Source organism: Coloeus monedula (genome assembly GCF_965178545.1).
Source record: "Coloeus monedula genome assembly, chromosome: 6".
Lineage (NCBI taxonomy): Eukaryota > Metazoa > Chordata > Aves > Passeriformes > Corvidae > Coloeus > Coloeus monedula.
The window spans coordinates 3,541,874-3,560,719 of record NC_138786.1 but is presented as its reverse complement, the minus strand read 5'-3'; the positions used below and the strand labels follow the sequence as shown (position 1 = coordinate 3,560,719).

Genomic DNA, 18,846 nt, shown 5'->3' with positions numbered 1-18,846 from the left:
GACTGGAGTAGAGCACTCCACAGAGCCGTGTGGAGCAGGCACTGCCACCTCCTGACCCGGTGCCGTGCCCTGCACTGAGCGCTGCTCCCACACCCAGATTTGGGGCTGCCAATTATTCCTGCCCCATCACTTTTCCCTGCCACCACACCAGTCCCCAGGCTGGCACATAGCAGCAGTGATTCCTTTGGGTGCCTGCATGCAGCTAAGGCTGTGTCTGCCTGCTGTGGAGCTGACCTTACTGACCACCCAGGATATGCAGTTGCCCAGAGAAGCTGTGGAGGTCCCATCCATGGAAAGGCTCCAGGCCAAGTTGGGTGGGGCATTGAGCAAACTGGAAAATGTCCCTGCCCACGGCAGGAGGGTGGAACTGGATGAGCTTTAAGGTCCCTTCCAAACCAAACCATTTTAGGATTCTGTGACAACACACTGCTGCCTGTGGCGATATCGTCTGACAAAAATCCATGAGATCGCTTTTAGACATTGTTTTTTCAGTCTGCCACATGCCATTTGTTTGCCATCATTTCCCTGTTTAATCTTTAAAAGGTTTGGGTTTTGTTGTTTTGTTTTGTTTTTTAAATCATTTAAAAGCCACTTGGTGCTGCTATACCTTGTACAGAATTACAGATGTCATTTTGCTGGGTAAATAACATGACGGGAGCAGAGCCCGCCAGCACATCTCCGTGAGGAGCGGCAGTCTGTCTTGCAGACAGAGAGGAGTAAAAGAAGTGTGACCTCTAGTGAACCCAAGTGCTTATACCACTCCTGCAAGAGGCACAGCCTGAAGTTATCTGCATGCTCTGCAAAACTTTATTCATAGCTCAGAAATGAAGATATGTTTTTGTTACATCACAGCCCAGAATGAAGACAAGGACAAGAAAAGGACAAATGTTATAATCCAGATTTCTTCACAATTTTGAAGTGATTGCAGAGATTAACGTTACAGCAGCATCTGAATAAGAAAAACCTATGGTTTCTGACAACTACCTTGTACTCCTGCAACTAGTCTGCCTTCTTTTCATTTTTATTGATGGCAATAATTTCATTATTTATACTCAAAATATATCAAATATTTAACCCAATCTACTGCAAGATTTCTGAGGTATTTAGAGGTCTGCTTATATCAGGAACTTGTTGGCTGGAAGTACATACCCCCAGAAGGCTGCAGTTTCTCCTTGAAACCCATCAGACATTAAAATTAAGGTACAATGAAAGGTATCAATTGCCCTTTAAAATTCCCTTGAATAAAAGAAACATTACCAGAAAACATGACACTTGAAAGAGACATATGCAATAAACTGCATCACTTGCCAGCATTCCCACAAGCAGTGTTTCAACAGTGGAACTGGATGCTGAACTCAAGTTGCCTGCAAATCTCCCGCTGGCAGCTATGATGTTGTTCAAATTCACAATTCCAGCCCTAGAAAGAGTAATCACAAAGTAGTTCCTTAAGGAAAGCAGCCTAAAATAGTCTGAGCACTCAGACAGCAGGGCATAAAGCTACAGAAAGTTCAGTTTTCTGAGGGCTGAATCACAGAATCTTTTCAATTTACATGCTATACTATCAGCAATTTTGTTTTATTTCTTTTTAAACTGGAACTTTACAACAGATTATTCTCAGAAATGTAATCACTAAAGCCCCTTACTCAGGACCACATCCAGAGAGCTTTTGAGTAACCCCAAGGATGGAGATTTCCACCTGGGCATTTTGTAAGTGGTTTTATACATGGAATTACCATGTATGAATGACTCCAGTAAAATTCAGTATGTGTGTTGTCTTTATGTGAGCCATTAATTACGATTCCTCTTGACAGAAGTGCAGCACCACATCCAGGAAGCACACGAGCACAAGATGCTGAACTCTGCTGCCTTCTGATCACACTGAAACAAATCCATTATTGACAACACATGTTCATACAAGAAATACAACTCGAGCAGTGCATGCAGAGCAAACCAGATTAGTGCTTTCTTAGTGCTTTGCTAAAGCTGTTTCTGGAAGAGGAAAATACTTATAGGCAGATGAGGAGGGATGTTTAACTAGAATACAGGCACTGGAAGCACTTCGTTTCACAAATTCTTTGCTAATTTACCACTTTATCAGTGATTTGATTTGACCAAACCACTAGGATATGTCACACATTCTCTTTAATCCACATGATGATGCTTCAAGTAACTCTTTAGCTGAACCAGCACAGATAAAATCGCCTATCACTCTCCAACTCTGATTTCTGGCATCAGGTGGTGTCTTGATTCAGCACGATACTTGAAAACAGCAAACATCCCCCACAAGGATCATCACACAAAAGGCTTCAAGGTTATACATTAAAGGACCCACCATTAACTTGCTGCTGGTGCCTTCATTTGCCATGTCAGGGACACAAAATTTTTAATCCTTGCTCTTTTTTCTTTAAGAGGTAGCTGGCAGAGAACATAATTGCAGTTTCTTATGCAAGTCAAGCAAGAGCAGAGGGAAATACGAACAGTTTGAATTGATGGCTGCAAGTGAGAATGCCCTTTACTGCTCCACGTAATTCCATAATCTCAGAAAGGCAAAGGTACTAGCATGGTAAGGAGCGTGGTAACAGAGGAACAAAAGTTATTAACGGAATAATTATTTTAATAGTTGTAATAAGCTTGGAGATTCTTTTAACCTTTACTTTAAAATGTCTGATAGTGTCATAATGGGCAGCTTGTAAGGCTAACTTGGAGACCAGGAAAGAGGTCCCCTGAACAAAGGTCACAAGAGTGTGCTGTTTGAACAGAGATAATGGCTTCTTGATTAGGTGATAAAGGTAATTTTCAAAGCTCAACACAAATCGAATAAATATTCAAATGATAGCTTGAATGTAAAAGCCTGATTTTTTTTTTCCCTCGTTTGATTTTTGAAACACGTGAGTGCTCCTCATTTAATTAGCCCAAATTCCATGTGCATTCCATGCGGCCATCCCTGGGGTTGTGGGGGTAAAGAAAAAACACACTTTTTTTTTTTAGTATTTGTAATTGTACTTGTTGTGAGTCACACACGAGCTCTGGGTTACAACAATCACACCTTCTAGTGCACCCTTTACAGACAGAAACCAATACACAGTAATTGTATCAAAACACAAACAAGGAAAAAGAGCAAATCTCCACCCAAATCCCACTTTTTAAGGTGTGGCACATAGGTATTGCAAGAGAATAACCGTTGGCTGCTACATGGCGGGTGACACCAAGGAGTGAAGGTCACTTTGGGGTCAATTTTTTTCATTTGAGTTTACAAGCTTTCAGACTTCTCTTTCAGAAAAATGACACAGTTACATTAAAAGGTTTGGTAATCCTGGCTCTCGTATAAAAACCAGCCGAGGAGAGGTGGGTTTAAATCCCAGACTCCTGCCTGCAGAACAAAAGTATTGTAACCTCTGTGATAAATTCAGGGGCGACCTTATCACTCCCTACAACTCCCTGACAGGAGGGTGCAGCCAGGTGGGGGTCGGGCTCTGCACCCAGGGAACAAGGAACAGGGCAAGATGTCATAAACTGCGGCCAGGTTTTTTTGGTTGGACATTAGGAGGAATTTCTTCACAGGAAGGGTGATCAGACGTTGGAATGGGCTGCTCAGAGAGATGGTGGAGCCACTTCCTGTCCCTGAAGTTGTTTAAGGAAAGACTGGATGCGGCACTCACTGCCACAGTCGGGTTGACAAGGTGGTGTTTGGTCATAGGTTGGACTCGCTGATCTCAGAGGTCTTTTCCAACATAGCTGATTCTGTGATTCTGCAATAAGCGGCACCAGACGGCTGGGACCCTGATCTGGGGGGCACTAACAACCCTCGGCCAGGGGCGATCGAAGCGCTCCTCCCAGCTGCGAGCCCCGCACTGGCTCAGCAATCACCTTTTATCCCCTCTTTTTGCCGAGCGAGGAGCGGGGGAGTCGCCGGTGTCCGGCCCCGGCTCTGGGGCTCAGCCTAGAGCTCCCGTCCCGGGGCCCGGACACGGAGTGCGGCGCGTCTTAAATGCAAAGTGCGGTGTGTTTTAAATGCAAAGTGCGGTGTGTTTCGAGCACAATTTGCGGTGTTTCGAGCACAGGGCGCGGTGAGTTCCGAGGAGCGCGGCGGCCGCGGGGCCCCCGCGAAGGGGCGCCGGAGCGGCGGGAGGGACCCCGTGAGGGGCGCGCGGGGCCCGCGGCGGGGGAAGGCGCGAGGGGCGCGCGGAGCGGCCCCTGACGGACGGGACGGGACGAGGCGGCGGCAACGGCGGGTAAATGGGCTCCGCTAAACCGCCCGGCGCCCCCGCCCGCTCCGCCCCGCGACACCGCGGCCGTTGGGGCGGGAGGGAGCGAGGGAGGGAGCGAGGGAGGGAACCCGCCAAAGCCCCGGCCCGAGACCCGCGGGCGCTCGCCCGGCAGCGGGAGGAGGAGGGAGAGCCCGCGCAGCGCCGCGCTCCCATTGGCCGCGCGGCCCGCAGCGCCGGGAGCTGATTGGCTGCCGCGCCCGCCCCACCCGCCCGCGGCGGCTCCGCGCGTTGAATTCAAATCGGCACCGGGAGCGGCCCCGCGCTTCGGCCGGGGCCGGGTGGGCGACAGCGGCGGTATCGCCGCTCTCGGGGGCCGCCAGCGCTCTCGGACCGTGGGGTGCGCGGCGGGAGTGCCAGAGAGCGGGCGGGCGCGGGGGCAGCGTCTCCCCTGTGTTTAAACGCGCCGCCGGCAGGGCCGATGGGCGGTGCTGGGCCGCGGCGGGGCGGGGCCGGGGCCGTTGGGCGGTGGGCGCGCGCGGGCCGCGCTGGAGGCGGGAGGCGGCGGGACGAGCCCGGCGGCCGCGGAGGGCAGCGGGAACCGGCCCGTCACGGTGCCTCCCTTCCTCCTCCCGCCCTGCAGAGCCGGCGGGACCTGCGATGTGGAGCGGCGCGGCGGGAGCGGCGGGTGTCGCCTCCTGAGGCGGCGGGAGAATGCGGCCGGCGGGCGGGGAGATGGGGGCCGGCGACAAGGTAATTCCTCCGGTGGGCGAGAGCAGCCGAGCCCTGGGGCTGCCGCCTCCCGCGGGGCGGTGACAGCCCCGCTGGCCGCGCTCAGCCCCCCTGCGGGTGAAACCGCTTCGATGGGAACGATCGCGCGTAGAAACCGCGGGATGGCAGAAACCGAGCGCGTTTTTGCCTTCGCTCTAATTTCTGTCCTTGACAAAAGTTCCTGAAACTTCATCCTCACGACCTTTATCCACCGAGTCCGTAAGGAACACTTCTTCTTCTTGCCTCCCCTTTCCTCTTTGTTTTTTCCTTAATAGAAGGTGTGTGGAGGAGCAGGTATAATGATGTTTAAAGCGTGTTCGTCTCAGGCGTTCTGTGGCGCTGTGACAGGGAAGTTGCGATTGGAAGAGGGTCCCGCGGAGGTGGGGCGGCGTTGGCCCGAGCCCGCTTCCCTCACAATTCCAGGCTCGTAAGCCTGCCTGGAGCCCCGGGCACCTCGGTGGAAGGGGCTCCAGGACCACCACAGACCCCAAACCCATTTCTTGGAGGGCTCTGCGGGGCTGACCGCGCATGCGCGGATACACGGCGCGAAAAGTAAAGGGGGGAATAGAGGGAAACTACAAGGAACTGGATCGGTCCCGAGCTCCTGTCCGCCCGCGATCCAGACCGCCCGGGCATCCCTCTTCTTCACTTTCCCGTCTTTGGCCTCTCCTCTCTTGTTCTATCTCGGCAAGCCCCGCGGTCACATTCCACCCCTTACTCCGCTCCGAAGTTGGTTGCGAGAGTTGGGAGCTTGTTAAAGTTCACTGTAAAAGAGCTTGTTAGCCAACACTTCTGTGACTACTATATACTGGGCTGGTCGCCGGAGTTAAGGCGATTATATGATAAAGGATGAGAGTTCCCTGACACGTAGGCTGGTGTCTCTTTAGCCCAACAAGAATTTATAAGGGGCATCACACCTGCTCCCGGGTCATGACAGGTTTCAGCCATTATTTATAGTTCTCCACTATGCATTAACATATGTTCTGATTGTACTTTCCTCCGAGGAAAGAAAAGGAAAATTACCCGTGGAATAAATGCCACGGGCCCTGAGCCTTAAGCTACAGGCACAGAAATGGTTTCAGGGAAGGGGCTCATAGGTTCAGAGTAGGACCAGAACTCTCGACTCAGAGCTACCCAAAAAATGCAATGGATCTCTTATCTCCCTTTGACTGTTATTGATAAATGGATCATGGTGCACCTGGTTTTTAATATCACTGTCGTTCTGGTTTTTAATATCACTGTTGTTCTTTTTCTTGGTGTGTAGGAAAATGAGCATTCTGAGCCATGCCAAAACGTACTGAAAACCCCTTTGAAACAAGCAGCTACCTCACAGTTGGTACTGACAGAGAGACAGCCTGACTGTCAGCCTCTAACCACACCCCCAAAACCTAAGGAAACCCCTCCAGCAGATCCATGGACACCTACTTCCAACCTGAAAATGCTGATTAGTGCAGCCAGTCCTGAGATTAGGAACAGAGAACAGGGAAGGCAACTGTCAGACAGTTCAAGTGTGGTCCTACAGACAAAACACTGTTTGCAGGTATGTGGTAAAGTTGGCTGTATTTTTTTTTTTTTTAAGTTAGCTGAAGGCTGTTTATTCAGTATAAAAAATTATACATTGACATAACAGATTTTTTTTTTAAAGTTTTGGTTTTGGAACATTTACCAAATGTAAGTAAGGATATTGACTAGCTACATGCAACAGGTAAGGTTCTGGTTTTGTTTCACAGCTGCTGAGGACAAAGGGAGAATACTGGCCCTTTGACAGTGCTCACTACAAAGCTGTTAAATATCTGTGTTTACATATTGTCAAAAATCTCACATTCTCTTTTCGTTATTTCCATGTAGGAGCACATATTGGGGGATGAAAACGAAAAGTCTCAGCCGAGCCGCAAAGAGAAAAGTCTCGGATTACTGTGTCATAAATTCTTAGCTCGATATCCTGATTACCCCAGCCCTTCACAGAAAAGTTACATTTGCCTTGATGAAGTCACTGAAGAGCTACGTAAGTTGGTGTTCATCCTATTAAATATTTCTTCATGCAAATTTGCCAATAACCTGCTATTTTTATTACTATATTTTTGCTTCATACAATTTTGGATGCTTACTCTGTTCTCTCAAACTTATTTAAACCCAGTTTTAAACTCCTCATGCCTAGAGCAGTTCTTTTAAGATGCTGATATTTCCTCAGTCAACTGAACTGAGAAATTCTGAATGTTGTTCCATATTAAGCATCTAAATTATTGCTGATATCACAAATAACCAGTTGCAGTTTTTTGGACTCAGAGATGAGGACTAAGATTAGTGATTAGATTTCTGCAGCAGGAACTAGCATTTCTCAAACTGAGCCCACAGCTTCCTGTCCGATCATGACATCAAAGCAAGAAACTGGTTTCGTTCTTGATGATAACTTAACTTTCTAATTTTATATCACTATTTTTATATTGCACCAATGATTTCTGCAGAGTCTGTGTTTCTAACATCAAGCTGAACCTTTTTTAAATCAAAAGGCTATGGAATTACAGTATTCTACAGCTTATATACTATTAATAGTATATAATAGTCACAAAAATTTTAAATCGGTATGATTTACATTTTTTTATACTTTGTACTAAAGGACATCTCTTTTAGAAAATGTCTGGTCAAAACCAAGAGTTTATTAGACAAATGAGAAAAGTGTGCTAATAAAATAATATATAAAAAGAAGTTATAAAACAGTTTCCTATCATGAGTTTTCAAGGTTATTTAAGGACATAGTCTAAAATCAGTGCAGTGAATAATTAAAAATGCTCTGGTTTTTCTAAAGCTGGATCAAAACCCATGTAATGGCTCTTCTGGCAACAGTAAGTTTTATTTCTCGAGGAATGTTGAAAGCCAAGTATAACTCTGAAACAGCAAGTCCTTCCATATATGAATTGTTTTCCTTGCTGGCAAGACCTGTGGGGGCTATTTTCAGAAATTTTTGTGACAGGGAATTGGCAAAAATGGTTTAGAAATATATGAAGAGGGAGGACAGGAATCTGTGCTGCAGGTAATGCATGGGTGAACATATTTTATGTAGCAGAGATGTCAGGTTCATCTTTTCCTCTGCAGATGTGGAGCGCAGGCGCATCTATGACATTGTGAACGTGCTGGAGAGCCTGCACATGGTGAGCCGCCTGGCCAGGAACAGATACGTCTGGCATGGGCGCCACAACCTTCCCCAAACCCTGCAGGCCCTGAAAAAAGTGGGAGAAGAGAACAAATACATACAGCAAATCCAGATGATCAAGAAAAGCGAGTATGAGCATGAATTCGATCCTGACAGGGAAAGAAATGAAGAAATGGCAAGTTCTCTTGGCTCAAGTGAGCAGTCAGAAATGTCTTTTGTCGAGCTCCCAGGAGTGGAATTTCGTGCTGGTAATAATTCTCTATAATGCCAAGAATAATGTGTTCTTATAATGATCAATTTCCATGAACTTGGAAAAAACATTTATTTGCCTTCTTTTTTTTTTTTCTGAGATGGTACTGCCCCAAAGGCACCACAACTGTTTGTGGTGAGAAAAAGTGCTCTGCACTTTTTCACTTATCTTGTTCATTCAGTTCTTGTAACTTGTTTCTACATCAGGCGAAACTATCAAATACACCAACGTATAATCCAATTGCCATTACCACCAAATTATTATAGAAACCAGAAGTTACTATTGAATCTTATAGAAACCTGAAGCATAAAGTACTGATTTTGTTTTATAAATTTAGCTTTGATTCATGGAAGAAATTTTAATTACGGGTTAAGCACCTTAAGAGTACGAGTTGTCAGACAATAGGAAATGTGTATGTGGGATACATCACCTTTTCTTCTTTGTAGTTAGAGTTAGTATACACCCAATCATCTGTTTCTTGTCATGTAGAAACATGATTCTGGAGTCAGCATTGGCCCTGCCTAGTCTCTGTGTTGTTCTTACAATTATTATTACTGACAAATTTCTTCAGTGTTTTATGTTTGTAGCTGGTGTGTCACTGAATACTTTAATCCTTTCTCCTGTCTGCTGCAGCATCAGTGAATGGCAGAAAATACAAGTCCTTACGTGTGATGAGTCAGAAATTTGTGATGCTGTTTCTTGTATCAACACCTCAAATAGTGAGCCTTGAAGTTGCTGCTAAAATCTTGATTGGAGAAGATCAATTAGAAGACTTAGATAAAAGCAAGTTTAAAAGTAAGTACAACAGCAAGTGTAAGCTAAATGAATTATCCCAGTACTACTTCATATAATGAAAAATACTGTCTTATTTTTCCTGCTGCAAATATTTATTTGAGCCTCCAAAAACCCACTAAACACCTTCTGTGGTTTATAATTTGTGTACATAAATGGTGTACATAATGCCCACTTGAGAGGAGAAGTCCATTAAATCCTCCCTCCTGAAGTCACAAGGCTCCATACTGGTAACAATTTCTCTTTCCTTACACAGCCCGTCGAAGTTTTCAGCATCATTTCACCAAAGATGCCCCAGAATCATGCAAAATCTGTGTTCTGGCCACATAACTAACATGGTAGAAATCTAAAGAAATTCTGTAAAAGTCTTGTGACCAACTTGCATGTCAGAGGAAATGAAACCCTGCACTCTAACTGCCAATTATTTCTTCATTCTTTTACCCGTCTCTCAGTTCCCTGCACACTTCCTCCCCTTCCTCTCCATTCAAATGAAATGGTATTTCTAGGTCTAGGTCAGTACACATATAATAATTTAAAATGTGCTGCTTTTGAGGGATAGTTGCAGGTTTCATTGAAAATTAGTCTGTTCCTTGATTCTCAGACTCCTTTGCTTGTTTGGGTTTTTCTTTGGGTTTTTGTTGCTTTTTTTTTTGTGTGTGTGTGTGTGGAATTGTATCTATGCAAATACTGATCCTTGCTGGTTTCAGTTCATGATTTCCTTTCCACTGCCTCACAGCACCACAGAGAGGGTGGATGGCTACTCAGTAGGGGTGTTTTGCTTGCTTTTGTTCTTCCATAAGAAGAGCCTGTCTCACACTAAAAGCATTTTCAGGGCGTTCCATGTATCTGCCTGTATTTCAGGTATCAATCCCATATTTTACCACGTTCTTGGTTATGAAGCACAGTCCCAAATTCCATGACTTGCTAGACTGTGTATTTTCAGCATCAGTTTTGGCCTAAACACGTTCATTTTGCTCTAGAGCTCACCTGTAGATTGACTTCTGCCTAAAACTTTTCCCTAATAGCTCAACCCAGAGACAGAGAAGACATGCAGAATGATTATCCTGTTGGATTTTAGTGTCTCTCTTCCCTCCAGTTCCCACGTTTGCCATTGCATGTGTGTACCTGCCTTTTAGTCTACTTATTTTTACTACAGGATTTGTATAGGTTTGATCATTGCACAGAAATTGACTTGTTTTGAAAACGTTCTTTTTTCCATATTTAGCTTAACAAACTTTGCAGTGTCTTCTAGATCTGTATCTATGTTGCTCTATTTTACATGTAAACTTTGTATCACAATGTTATTTCATTGTATAAATACCTGTTCCACAAAATTGTTCTTATAATTTTCTTTAAAGCTGTTTCCTTTCAGCTGCTTGAAGGGTGTTGCATTTCTTTATCTGATACATACTAACTTGTTAATTGTAACTGCTATACCTTTTTTTTTTTTTTTAATTTCAGCTAAAATTAGAAGACTTTATGACATAGCAAATGTTCTCAGCAGCCTCAAGCTTATCAAAAAAGTTCATGTTACGGAGGAGAGAGGTAGAAAACCAGCATTTAAGTGGACAGGTCCTGAGGTCTTGCCAAATACTCAGGGTAGGTGTATGTCATTTCCTCTTGTTCTGCTGATGATATTGGTCGTTTCTTTGTTTTCTCTACTAGAATTTTTTGACCAAAAGACAGAATAAGCAGAAAATCTTTTACTAGTCACATCACTGTCCTTAACAGCACAGCAGCCAGTATCTAATTGCACACAGCGAATGTTCACATATCGAGATTCTTGAATTTCCATGTTTGCTGCTGCTGCTGATACTTCAAGAATTATAAGCCAGGCTCAAATAATTGCTTTTAATTACCGAATCTGCATATGATATGTATTTTCTCTTTTTTTTTCTCTTTTTCAGATATGAAACTTGAAGCAACTTCTACAACCTGTTCCCCACCTATTTCAGAATCCATCCCTTCCAAAGAGCAGTGCTCAAAAGCCCTTTTTCCTTCAAAAGGAAAGCAAAACTTCACTCGGCATTCATCTCTAATAAAATTAGTTAAGAGTATAGAAAACGACAGAAGGAAGATCCAGTCTGCTCCAACCAGCCCAGTTAAAATAAGTGCCAGTATGTATCTTTTTATCATTTTTCTTTTATAACTTCTTTGCCTTTGTTTTTAAGTCAGAAGAAAACAAAGTCTTGCATTAAATATTTGGGCTTGCCTTCTTCTCACAAGACATGCAGATGTGTGGTGGTGCCTCCTTTCAAAAAATAAATCTTTAGAACTGTCAGAAATATAGAAATGTCTACAAACCTTCTGTTAGGGCAGAATCACTGAATCTCTGAATATTGGATCTTCTCTGAACCTGCTTTGTTGTAGAAACTCTGCTTTGGAACATACTATCTAAGCAGTTCTGTATTCCAAAAAATGGCCAGAAAATTATCTGTCAATGTTCATGTTCTTGCTAGGGATTCTCTTTGGGGCCTTTAAAATTTGTTTGATGTAAGCTGACATCCAGTTGATCAAATCAAATCTGGGCTGAGTTTGAGGATAAGTTGTCTCATTAAATGTGCATGTTACATTACATAACGCAGTCTCCTCCAATTAACTTTGAATTTTAACTTCTGAATTTGATGTACTAACAGTTTGGATTTGTTTTTCTCCTCCAACCAGGTACTTATCAAAGTTTACCAGTTTTCCCCAATACAGTAGCTCAGTTTCCAGCAATCACTAAACATCAGCTGGAAGGACAATCCAAGTAAGTTTGCACAAATTTAAAGGTGAGAAGCTTTATGATGTCACTGGCCTTTAAGTTAATGTTAAGCTCAGTTCGAGTGGGGCAATAGCCTGCAAAAACCACTAATCCCTTTTTTTCATTTATTTTCTTTTTAGTGGATTGAGAAGTACAAGTTCATGTTAACTCTTTGTATTACAGTAGATAATTTGTCAGGGCATTCATTAAAAATTAACATTAAAATACATTTGGGCTTTTTTTGTTTGTTTTTTTGCTTAAGGACAGAAGAAGAGATGCAAATGAAATGTGCCCTGTCCTCGCCTGAGGCTGTCCCCAAGCCTGAACCCTCTCAGCAGCCAGCTCTGAGCCAGCCCCTCGGGGTGTGCCCTTCGAGCCACAGCTCGGTGTCACCAGTCATCCTACCTCATCCTCAGTCTGGGGTTTCATATGCAATATATCTGCACCCTTCCCAAGCCCACACTGTGACAACCTACAGCCCAGGCTTCATGTTGCAGCCTCTGCCATGTGCTAACGTAACTGGAATTAAGAGTAATAATTCCAAAGTATTAAATAAAATAACCACTGCGGAAGGGGACACCCAGAGAGGTGTGGAGGAGCCAACAAAGTCCTTGGCAGCTGAAGAAAGACCCGATACGAAATCAGAAACTTCATCTCGGCGGTGCCTTAAAAGATCACAAGCATCACCAGAGAATAATTTAATTAAAAGGTGTAAAAGTGATGAGGAAAGCCTTGATACTTCTTCGGTAAGTTAAATTAGTTTTAAAATGCCATTTTATAGCTCAGTGATGTTGCCACCTACTCATTTTCAAAGTGATGTAGGAGCCTGCCGCTGAGTGTGGGCGCTTTAAATAACATCAGGCTTGAAGAGATGGTGTTCATTTGCTGTGCTTGCTGATGCTTGAGGGGCTGGGGTTTGTATCTAAAAAGACAAAGTGTACAGGTGTAGTGAAAATAAAACAACTCCCAAAACACTATGTCAAAACCTACCTATTTATGTATGATTCTGGAGTAGGTCAGGTTGAGAGCGAGGTTGGAAGGAGGTGATCTTTAAGGTCCCTTAAATTCTAGGATTCTATAAACTTGCTGCCATCCATTCTTGGCTTTAGAGGTGTAGGAGGGAAAGTGAACATGTAAAATTCACTGGACAGGGAACGTCCCAAAATCCTGATACCTTCTAAATATTTCCACGCAGTTGTTGTAGGCATAATAGAAGAGCACATGAAGAGAATAAAAGGTTCAGATAATGTATATGGAGAGACTGGGGCTGGATTGCTTTCTACTCCTCTGCTGCTGATTGTTTAGCATCTCTGTAAATTATAAATCTGCTGCAAATTTGGCTTGCCAAAACAGTCATCATATGTTATGGGTGTGTTATGGCAGCACATGCTATCAAACATCCTAGCTGGGAAGGAACAAGAGGTGATAGCATGGACCTGGCTATCTCAGTGACTAGAAATTTTTATAGCACAAACTTGGGAATGAGGAAAGGACTGTAACTGACAATGTTAAGCCTTACCACATCTGCCTTTCTTTTTGTATGTACTTTTTTCAAAGGGAGAATCCACTAAGAATGAGAAACCACCTTCCAACAGCTCACAAACTAATCACGAAATGGACAATGTCCAGGAAGAGAGACAGAATGAAACCAAAACAGTAGATCAAAACATGGCAAGTTGTTGTGACCAATGTACAAAAGAAAATATTTCAGAAGATGAAGATAAAATCAAAACAAAACAAGACATACCTGTGACATTTGCCATTCCTGCTCCTGAGGTAAGATTTGTCTTGCCTGGGAAAACACTACTTGGAGTCTTGGCAAAAGAAACAAAACTTTAACAAACTACACCTACACAGGTTGTCTTTGGTTGGATTCTTTTTAGTGTGCTTTTAAAACCTTATTTTGTAGGAATGTAGGATTTCTGTTTCTAAGAGGACATAAAGAGGCTTTCAGGTTTCCATTGGAATGAAGGTCACAGTAAGGAGCTGAGGGCAATGTAGAGATCCCTTACCTCCCCAGTCCTTTGTTTGCATATACTGACCGTCAAATACTTTGAAACAGGATCACACAAAACTCTTCATCAGTAAAATTCAGTGTTCCAGAGTTAAGACTGATTGCTGTGGAGAACCTGGATAAAGAACAGTTGTGATGTCAAAAACAGAATGTGTAAATGCAAAAGTTTTGTCTTCCAATATTTGTTTTATGAAAAACAATCCAAGAATTATGTGATGTGATGATTACTGGGTCCAGAATGTTTCTTCTGGAAAAAAAATATTCAGTATCAGGATTTCTTTTCCATCTAGTCAAATTGCACTGTGTTAATCCCAGGTGGATTTCCAGTTCCCCACCAAGAATATCAGCTGGAAATGGAGCCAGCTGACTTCTGTGTGGTTTTACTTGAAAGAGCATGTCGTTGAGTCTGTTGTGTCTCATTTCAGACAGAAAGTAGCACAGGCATGGGATATGGGATCCTGAGGACATGGAGGATAAAGAATAAGGCAAGGGGGGTTGCAGCTTTGGAGAAAACATTTGGGGTTTGTTTATTACATGTTTGGGCTAAAGGTGTGCTGTCTCTTTCTTTCTCAGACTTTTTTTCCATCTGGTTATCTTATTCCTCTGACTCACTGCACCCATGGCAACAAGGCAGAGTGTTCCAATAAAGAGAAGGCTGGCGTGTGCTCACTGCAGCACACAGCCTACAGCTCTCCCATCGCTGGTCAGTGTCCAGGGCAACGGGCACGGGGCGGGGCTGGCTCAAGGGGCCGGGGCCAGTTCGTCCTAATCCCCGTCAACATTTGGTGTTTCTGTTTCAGGTGTCATTCCAATGCCAGCCTCAGAACTGAAAACAGTCAATATTCCTGCTTTTCATATAACACCCTTGAACATAATGCTGTCACCAAATTCTATAGCTGCTGCACCTGTACTGAGCAACTCTTGCCTCAATTCGAGCAGTACCAGTTCTGCCCCAAATCCAAGCTCTTCAGCTCTGAACTTTATGCTGCAACACATAGGACTAATACCTGCTGGTGTGCAAGTTCCTGCAAATCCTGTTCTTCAGCACGTGCCAGTCTCTTCCCAATCAGAAAATAGCCATAGCTCAGGAAGCACAAATGTGCAAGAAGGGAAGGTGAGTTGAAATATATTGCAACTCGACCGTGGTGGGTTGAGTGGGAAGTACAATGCAGTAGTTCCCTTACAGCAGGTAAAATTTATAAATAAACATTTCTTTTTGATCTTTAGAAATCAGCACTGCCCAAAAAGAGCTAGCAGTGAAGGCCAGCCTAAGTACAGTAGAAATGAGAGGTTAGCAAGGAAGATAAGTGACTTATTTGTGGTGGAAGTGGAGCCAGCTGGAAGATGACAAGATGAGAAGAGACAACTGTTGTAGACAGAGGATTTTACATAGATCTGAGACTGTGCTTATTAACAAATTGTCCATTTGTTACTTTATCTTTCCTTCTTGTTACTTCTTGTTACTTCCCTAATCTACTCTCAAATTCTTGTGCTTAATAATAGCTTTTCTTTCAATAGGATAGGATTGTACAGGATTTTAAATACTTTTTTCCCACTGGAAGTTTTTCTTTATCTTTTATGTAATACCTTATTGCCTAATACCTGTTTGTATTAAAAAAGAAGGGAATTAGAGAAACCATATATTTATGTATTTTTATATATATAAAAATCAAGGAATGCAGGTATATCCTTCTCAGTAAAAAGTTAAGTTTTTAAATTTCAGGGGGAAAAAAAAAGTTTGCTATGATCCTGCAGAAACTTAGAATTAGAATTTACTTTTTATTCCCCCATAAATGAAAGTAACTTTCTCTTTTCTCTTTAGCCTTCTGCTCCAAAGGAACCTCAGGAGCCTCAGGCAGTTACAGAAAACTTTTTCCGCACACCAGGAGGGCCAAACACAGAACCCTCACTCTCTGCAAACTCAGATGGTACCCAGAGAATTTCTCAAGGAACTCTATATATTCCTCAACGAAAACTTGAAGTTTCAGAAGACTAATTTTAAGATAGGGAATTGCTGACTGTGTTAGCAGGCAAAATTACTGCTAACACACTGCACACGTCTGGCATTGTATGATGGACAATGGTTTCGACATGTATTGCCAAGACCTCAATGCTGGAATAGCCTTAATTAATGCTTTAGAAAATAAAACTGACTCTTAAGGAGAAAGTTAATGCCTAATAATTTTTCCAAAAGGCTTACCTGAAGTATTTTAACAACAAAGTTATGTAACTAGTGGGGTTTTTTGTGAGTGTGTGTTGATTTCTTCTATGCAAAGTAAGATGAAATTGTCTTTGTACAGAAAGGTACAGTTTATCAGTCAGTACATATTTTGCACCAAAAAAAAAGTACTGTGAGTGTGTACATATTTTATGTCTTAACAAAAAGGCCATAGTTAAAATGTTTTGCTTCTTTGTTTAATAATGCTCTTTTGTAAAGTTAGTAAGAAGCACAAAAAAACCCCCAAATTTTCTTAATCAATTTTTATATAAGTTAAGAATTATTTATACTGTATTTTTTAATCGATTTGTTCAGATTAAATTTACATAAACCTCTACACTGCCTTCTTCTGTTTGATCAGATTAGATTACCTAAGTAATACATTGTATATTCTTCATTCTTTTTTTGTCAGGCAGGTGTTGCTGTGTTCTGAAAGAAGGGGGGGAAATGGTATTTCATGAAAAAGTGAATTAAGTAACTCAGTGTGACTTCTGGACTCTTATCAGTAGATATTACAGCTCCTAAAAACAAGTTAGAACTTCTTAGGAAGTAAGATACCACCCTGGAGCATTCAGGAAAGTGTGTCCCAATGTCACAGAAATTTCAGTCAGGTTAAATCAAAGCACTTGAATTTAAATACGTGCAGCAGTGTCTCTTACACACTGAAGGAAGAAAGATGAAGACTCCTGGTGCAGATTACACTCATCTAACAAGTAATAGCTAACAAATTAAATAAAAATACAGCATATCTGCTTTCTGAGGTGAAATGTACCTGGCAGACCAAACTGAGATAGGAGAAATGGTAGCAAAGCCCAAGACTGCATAAAAACCCCATAATTAGAACAGCTACCACAGTAGAACAAACTTGTCTGCTCTTTAATTGTGCAAAGTTCTAACACAAAATACACCTGACAGACTAGGATCACTACTGAAATATTCCTAAATGAGGGGAAAAGAAGAATAAAAGCTGGAAGAGGGAAGAATTGTCACTAGAGCACTGAATAGATTTTTCTTCTCCAAGGAGATAACTGATCTTCCTTACACCTGCTATCAATTTCATTCTGGAAATATAAAGGCAAAGGTTTTAGAAACTTGCATTACTCAATGGAAACAAACCACCCTTTTCATTTTTGAACACCACAGCTGACAGAAACTACAGAAATCAGTCTTGGTGAAATGGTCTTCTCACACATGGTGCTCTGTTTTGGAAAGCTGAGCATATCTTTTGACTCTCTGTCCAGTGTCCCTTGGCTCCTGACACACTGCAGTTGCTTTTTCACCAGCACTTTTCTTCCTGTATGTTTGTTTTTCAGGGTGAAAACTGCTGCTTTCTCTGCTCCAAGGGTCTCATGCCCCAGAAGCCCTGCATTTGTCTGTGATAGCCCAGCTCCCTGCTCTTCCCACCTGCCTCACCTCCCATGGAACGTGCCCCAAGTACCTGATGTGCCCTGGAAAAGTCCCTCTGATCCCCAGGCTGGTTTTGCTTTTGAGTCGCTGTGTTCCAGCTCTCAGGCAGGGTTTTTTAATTCCTGCCTTTGATTTATAGAAAACTCTACATTCCCACTCCAGTTCATGCATGTGCAACTCCAGTCTTTTCTTCCTATCCCAGGCCCTGCTAACCACAGCTGACCTGGAATTACAGGTAATCCCAACTAACCTGTGTAGATCCAGCTGTTCCCTGGAGCTCTAAAGAGCCTTTCAACAATCCTTGCCAGGGCACACAGTAGCACAGAAATTAAGCGGCAGCCAACACCAGGAAAACTAAAGGTTGTTTAGCTGCATTTTCCCCTTAAATCCTCTGCCAAAACCAAAGGGAAAATTATTACATTTGGGGGCAAAACCTTTTTCTGCAAAGTTCCCTGCAGTTGGTTATGGTGCAGATCCATCTAAGTACACGATCTATAAAACATGAGTGAAGATTAGAGAAGGTTCATCTCTCTCACACATCAGGGGTCCTAACCTAAGTCACCAAGGGTGCAAACACAAAGATTTCAAAAGCTTGTCAGTGCTTCCAGTGTACTCCAACAGGGAGCTCAGGCCTGCCCCAACCCCTTCTCGCTGCCCTCTTACAAGGAACCCTCATACCACACACACTGCACTGCCCCCTCTGCATTTGGCCTTATCTGACAGAACAGTTCCATTAACTATCTGGGGAGAACAACCAAAAAGAGATGGAGTCCAGCTCCTCTGCTCAGGAAAAAAATAGTCCTCCAATTTTACACCAAGGATGTGCATTATAAAAACCTTATAAAAACCTCCATTATAAAAACCTTGCCAGACTCAACAGTAAACACATGTATAGGTTCCTAAGAGTTTTCTTAGCCCCCTCAGCTAACAGACCCCTAAATCCTGCAGTCTGATGTGGAGACATCTAATTTCCTTATGCTTCCATGAAAGTCACCAAGTCAAGACTTTCAGCTTGAGAGTTCTGGTGTTTAACCCCTGGGATGGGCCCTTTCCTACACAACCAAGACCAAGATCCTGAACAAAGTTGCTAAATTCAGGCATCTGTTCAGAAAGTGAGAATTAGCTCCTAAACCTTTAAAGCCCTTAAAATAAAACCCTGTAAAAAAGTGCTTCATACTTTACTGCCCACATCTCTAACACATCTGCAACCTCATCCATTTCCACGGGGCTCAGTCAGGCATGGCAAATAGAACTGCAATAATTACACAGGCTAAGTATTATACATATTAGCTACC

General features: G+C 43.0%; 1 protein-coding gene across 1 annotated transcript; it reads left to right on the top strand.

Annotated features, from left to right (window-relative positions):
* Nucleotides 1–4,919: 4,919 nt before the first annotated feature.
* E2F8 (E2F transcription factor 8) lies at nucleotides 4,920–15,922 on the top strand (the record flags this gene model as incomplete). The annotated part of the gene is made up of 13 exons (XM_082284551.1): nucleotides 4,920–4,958; nucleotides 6,241–6,516; nucleotides 6,825–6,981; nucleotides 8,070–8,375; nucleotides 9,011–9,172; nucleotides 10,631–10,768; nucleotides 11,077–11,286; nucleotides 11,834–11,918; nucleotides 12,175–12,658; nucleotides 13,470–13,688; nucleotides 14,500–14,629; nucleotides 14,727–15,040; nucleotides 15,749–15,922. The coding sequence occupies 13 exons, from the start codon at nucleotides 4,920–4,922 to the stop codon at nucleotides 15,920–15,922; spliced, it is 2,694 nt and encodes an 897-aa protein (XP_082140677.1).
* Between the last annotated feature and the right edge of the window lie 2,924 nt (nucleotides 15,923–18,846).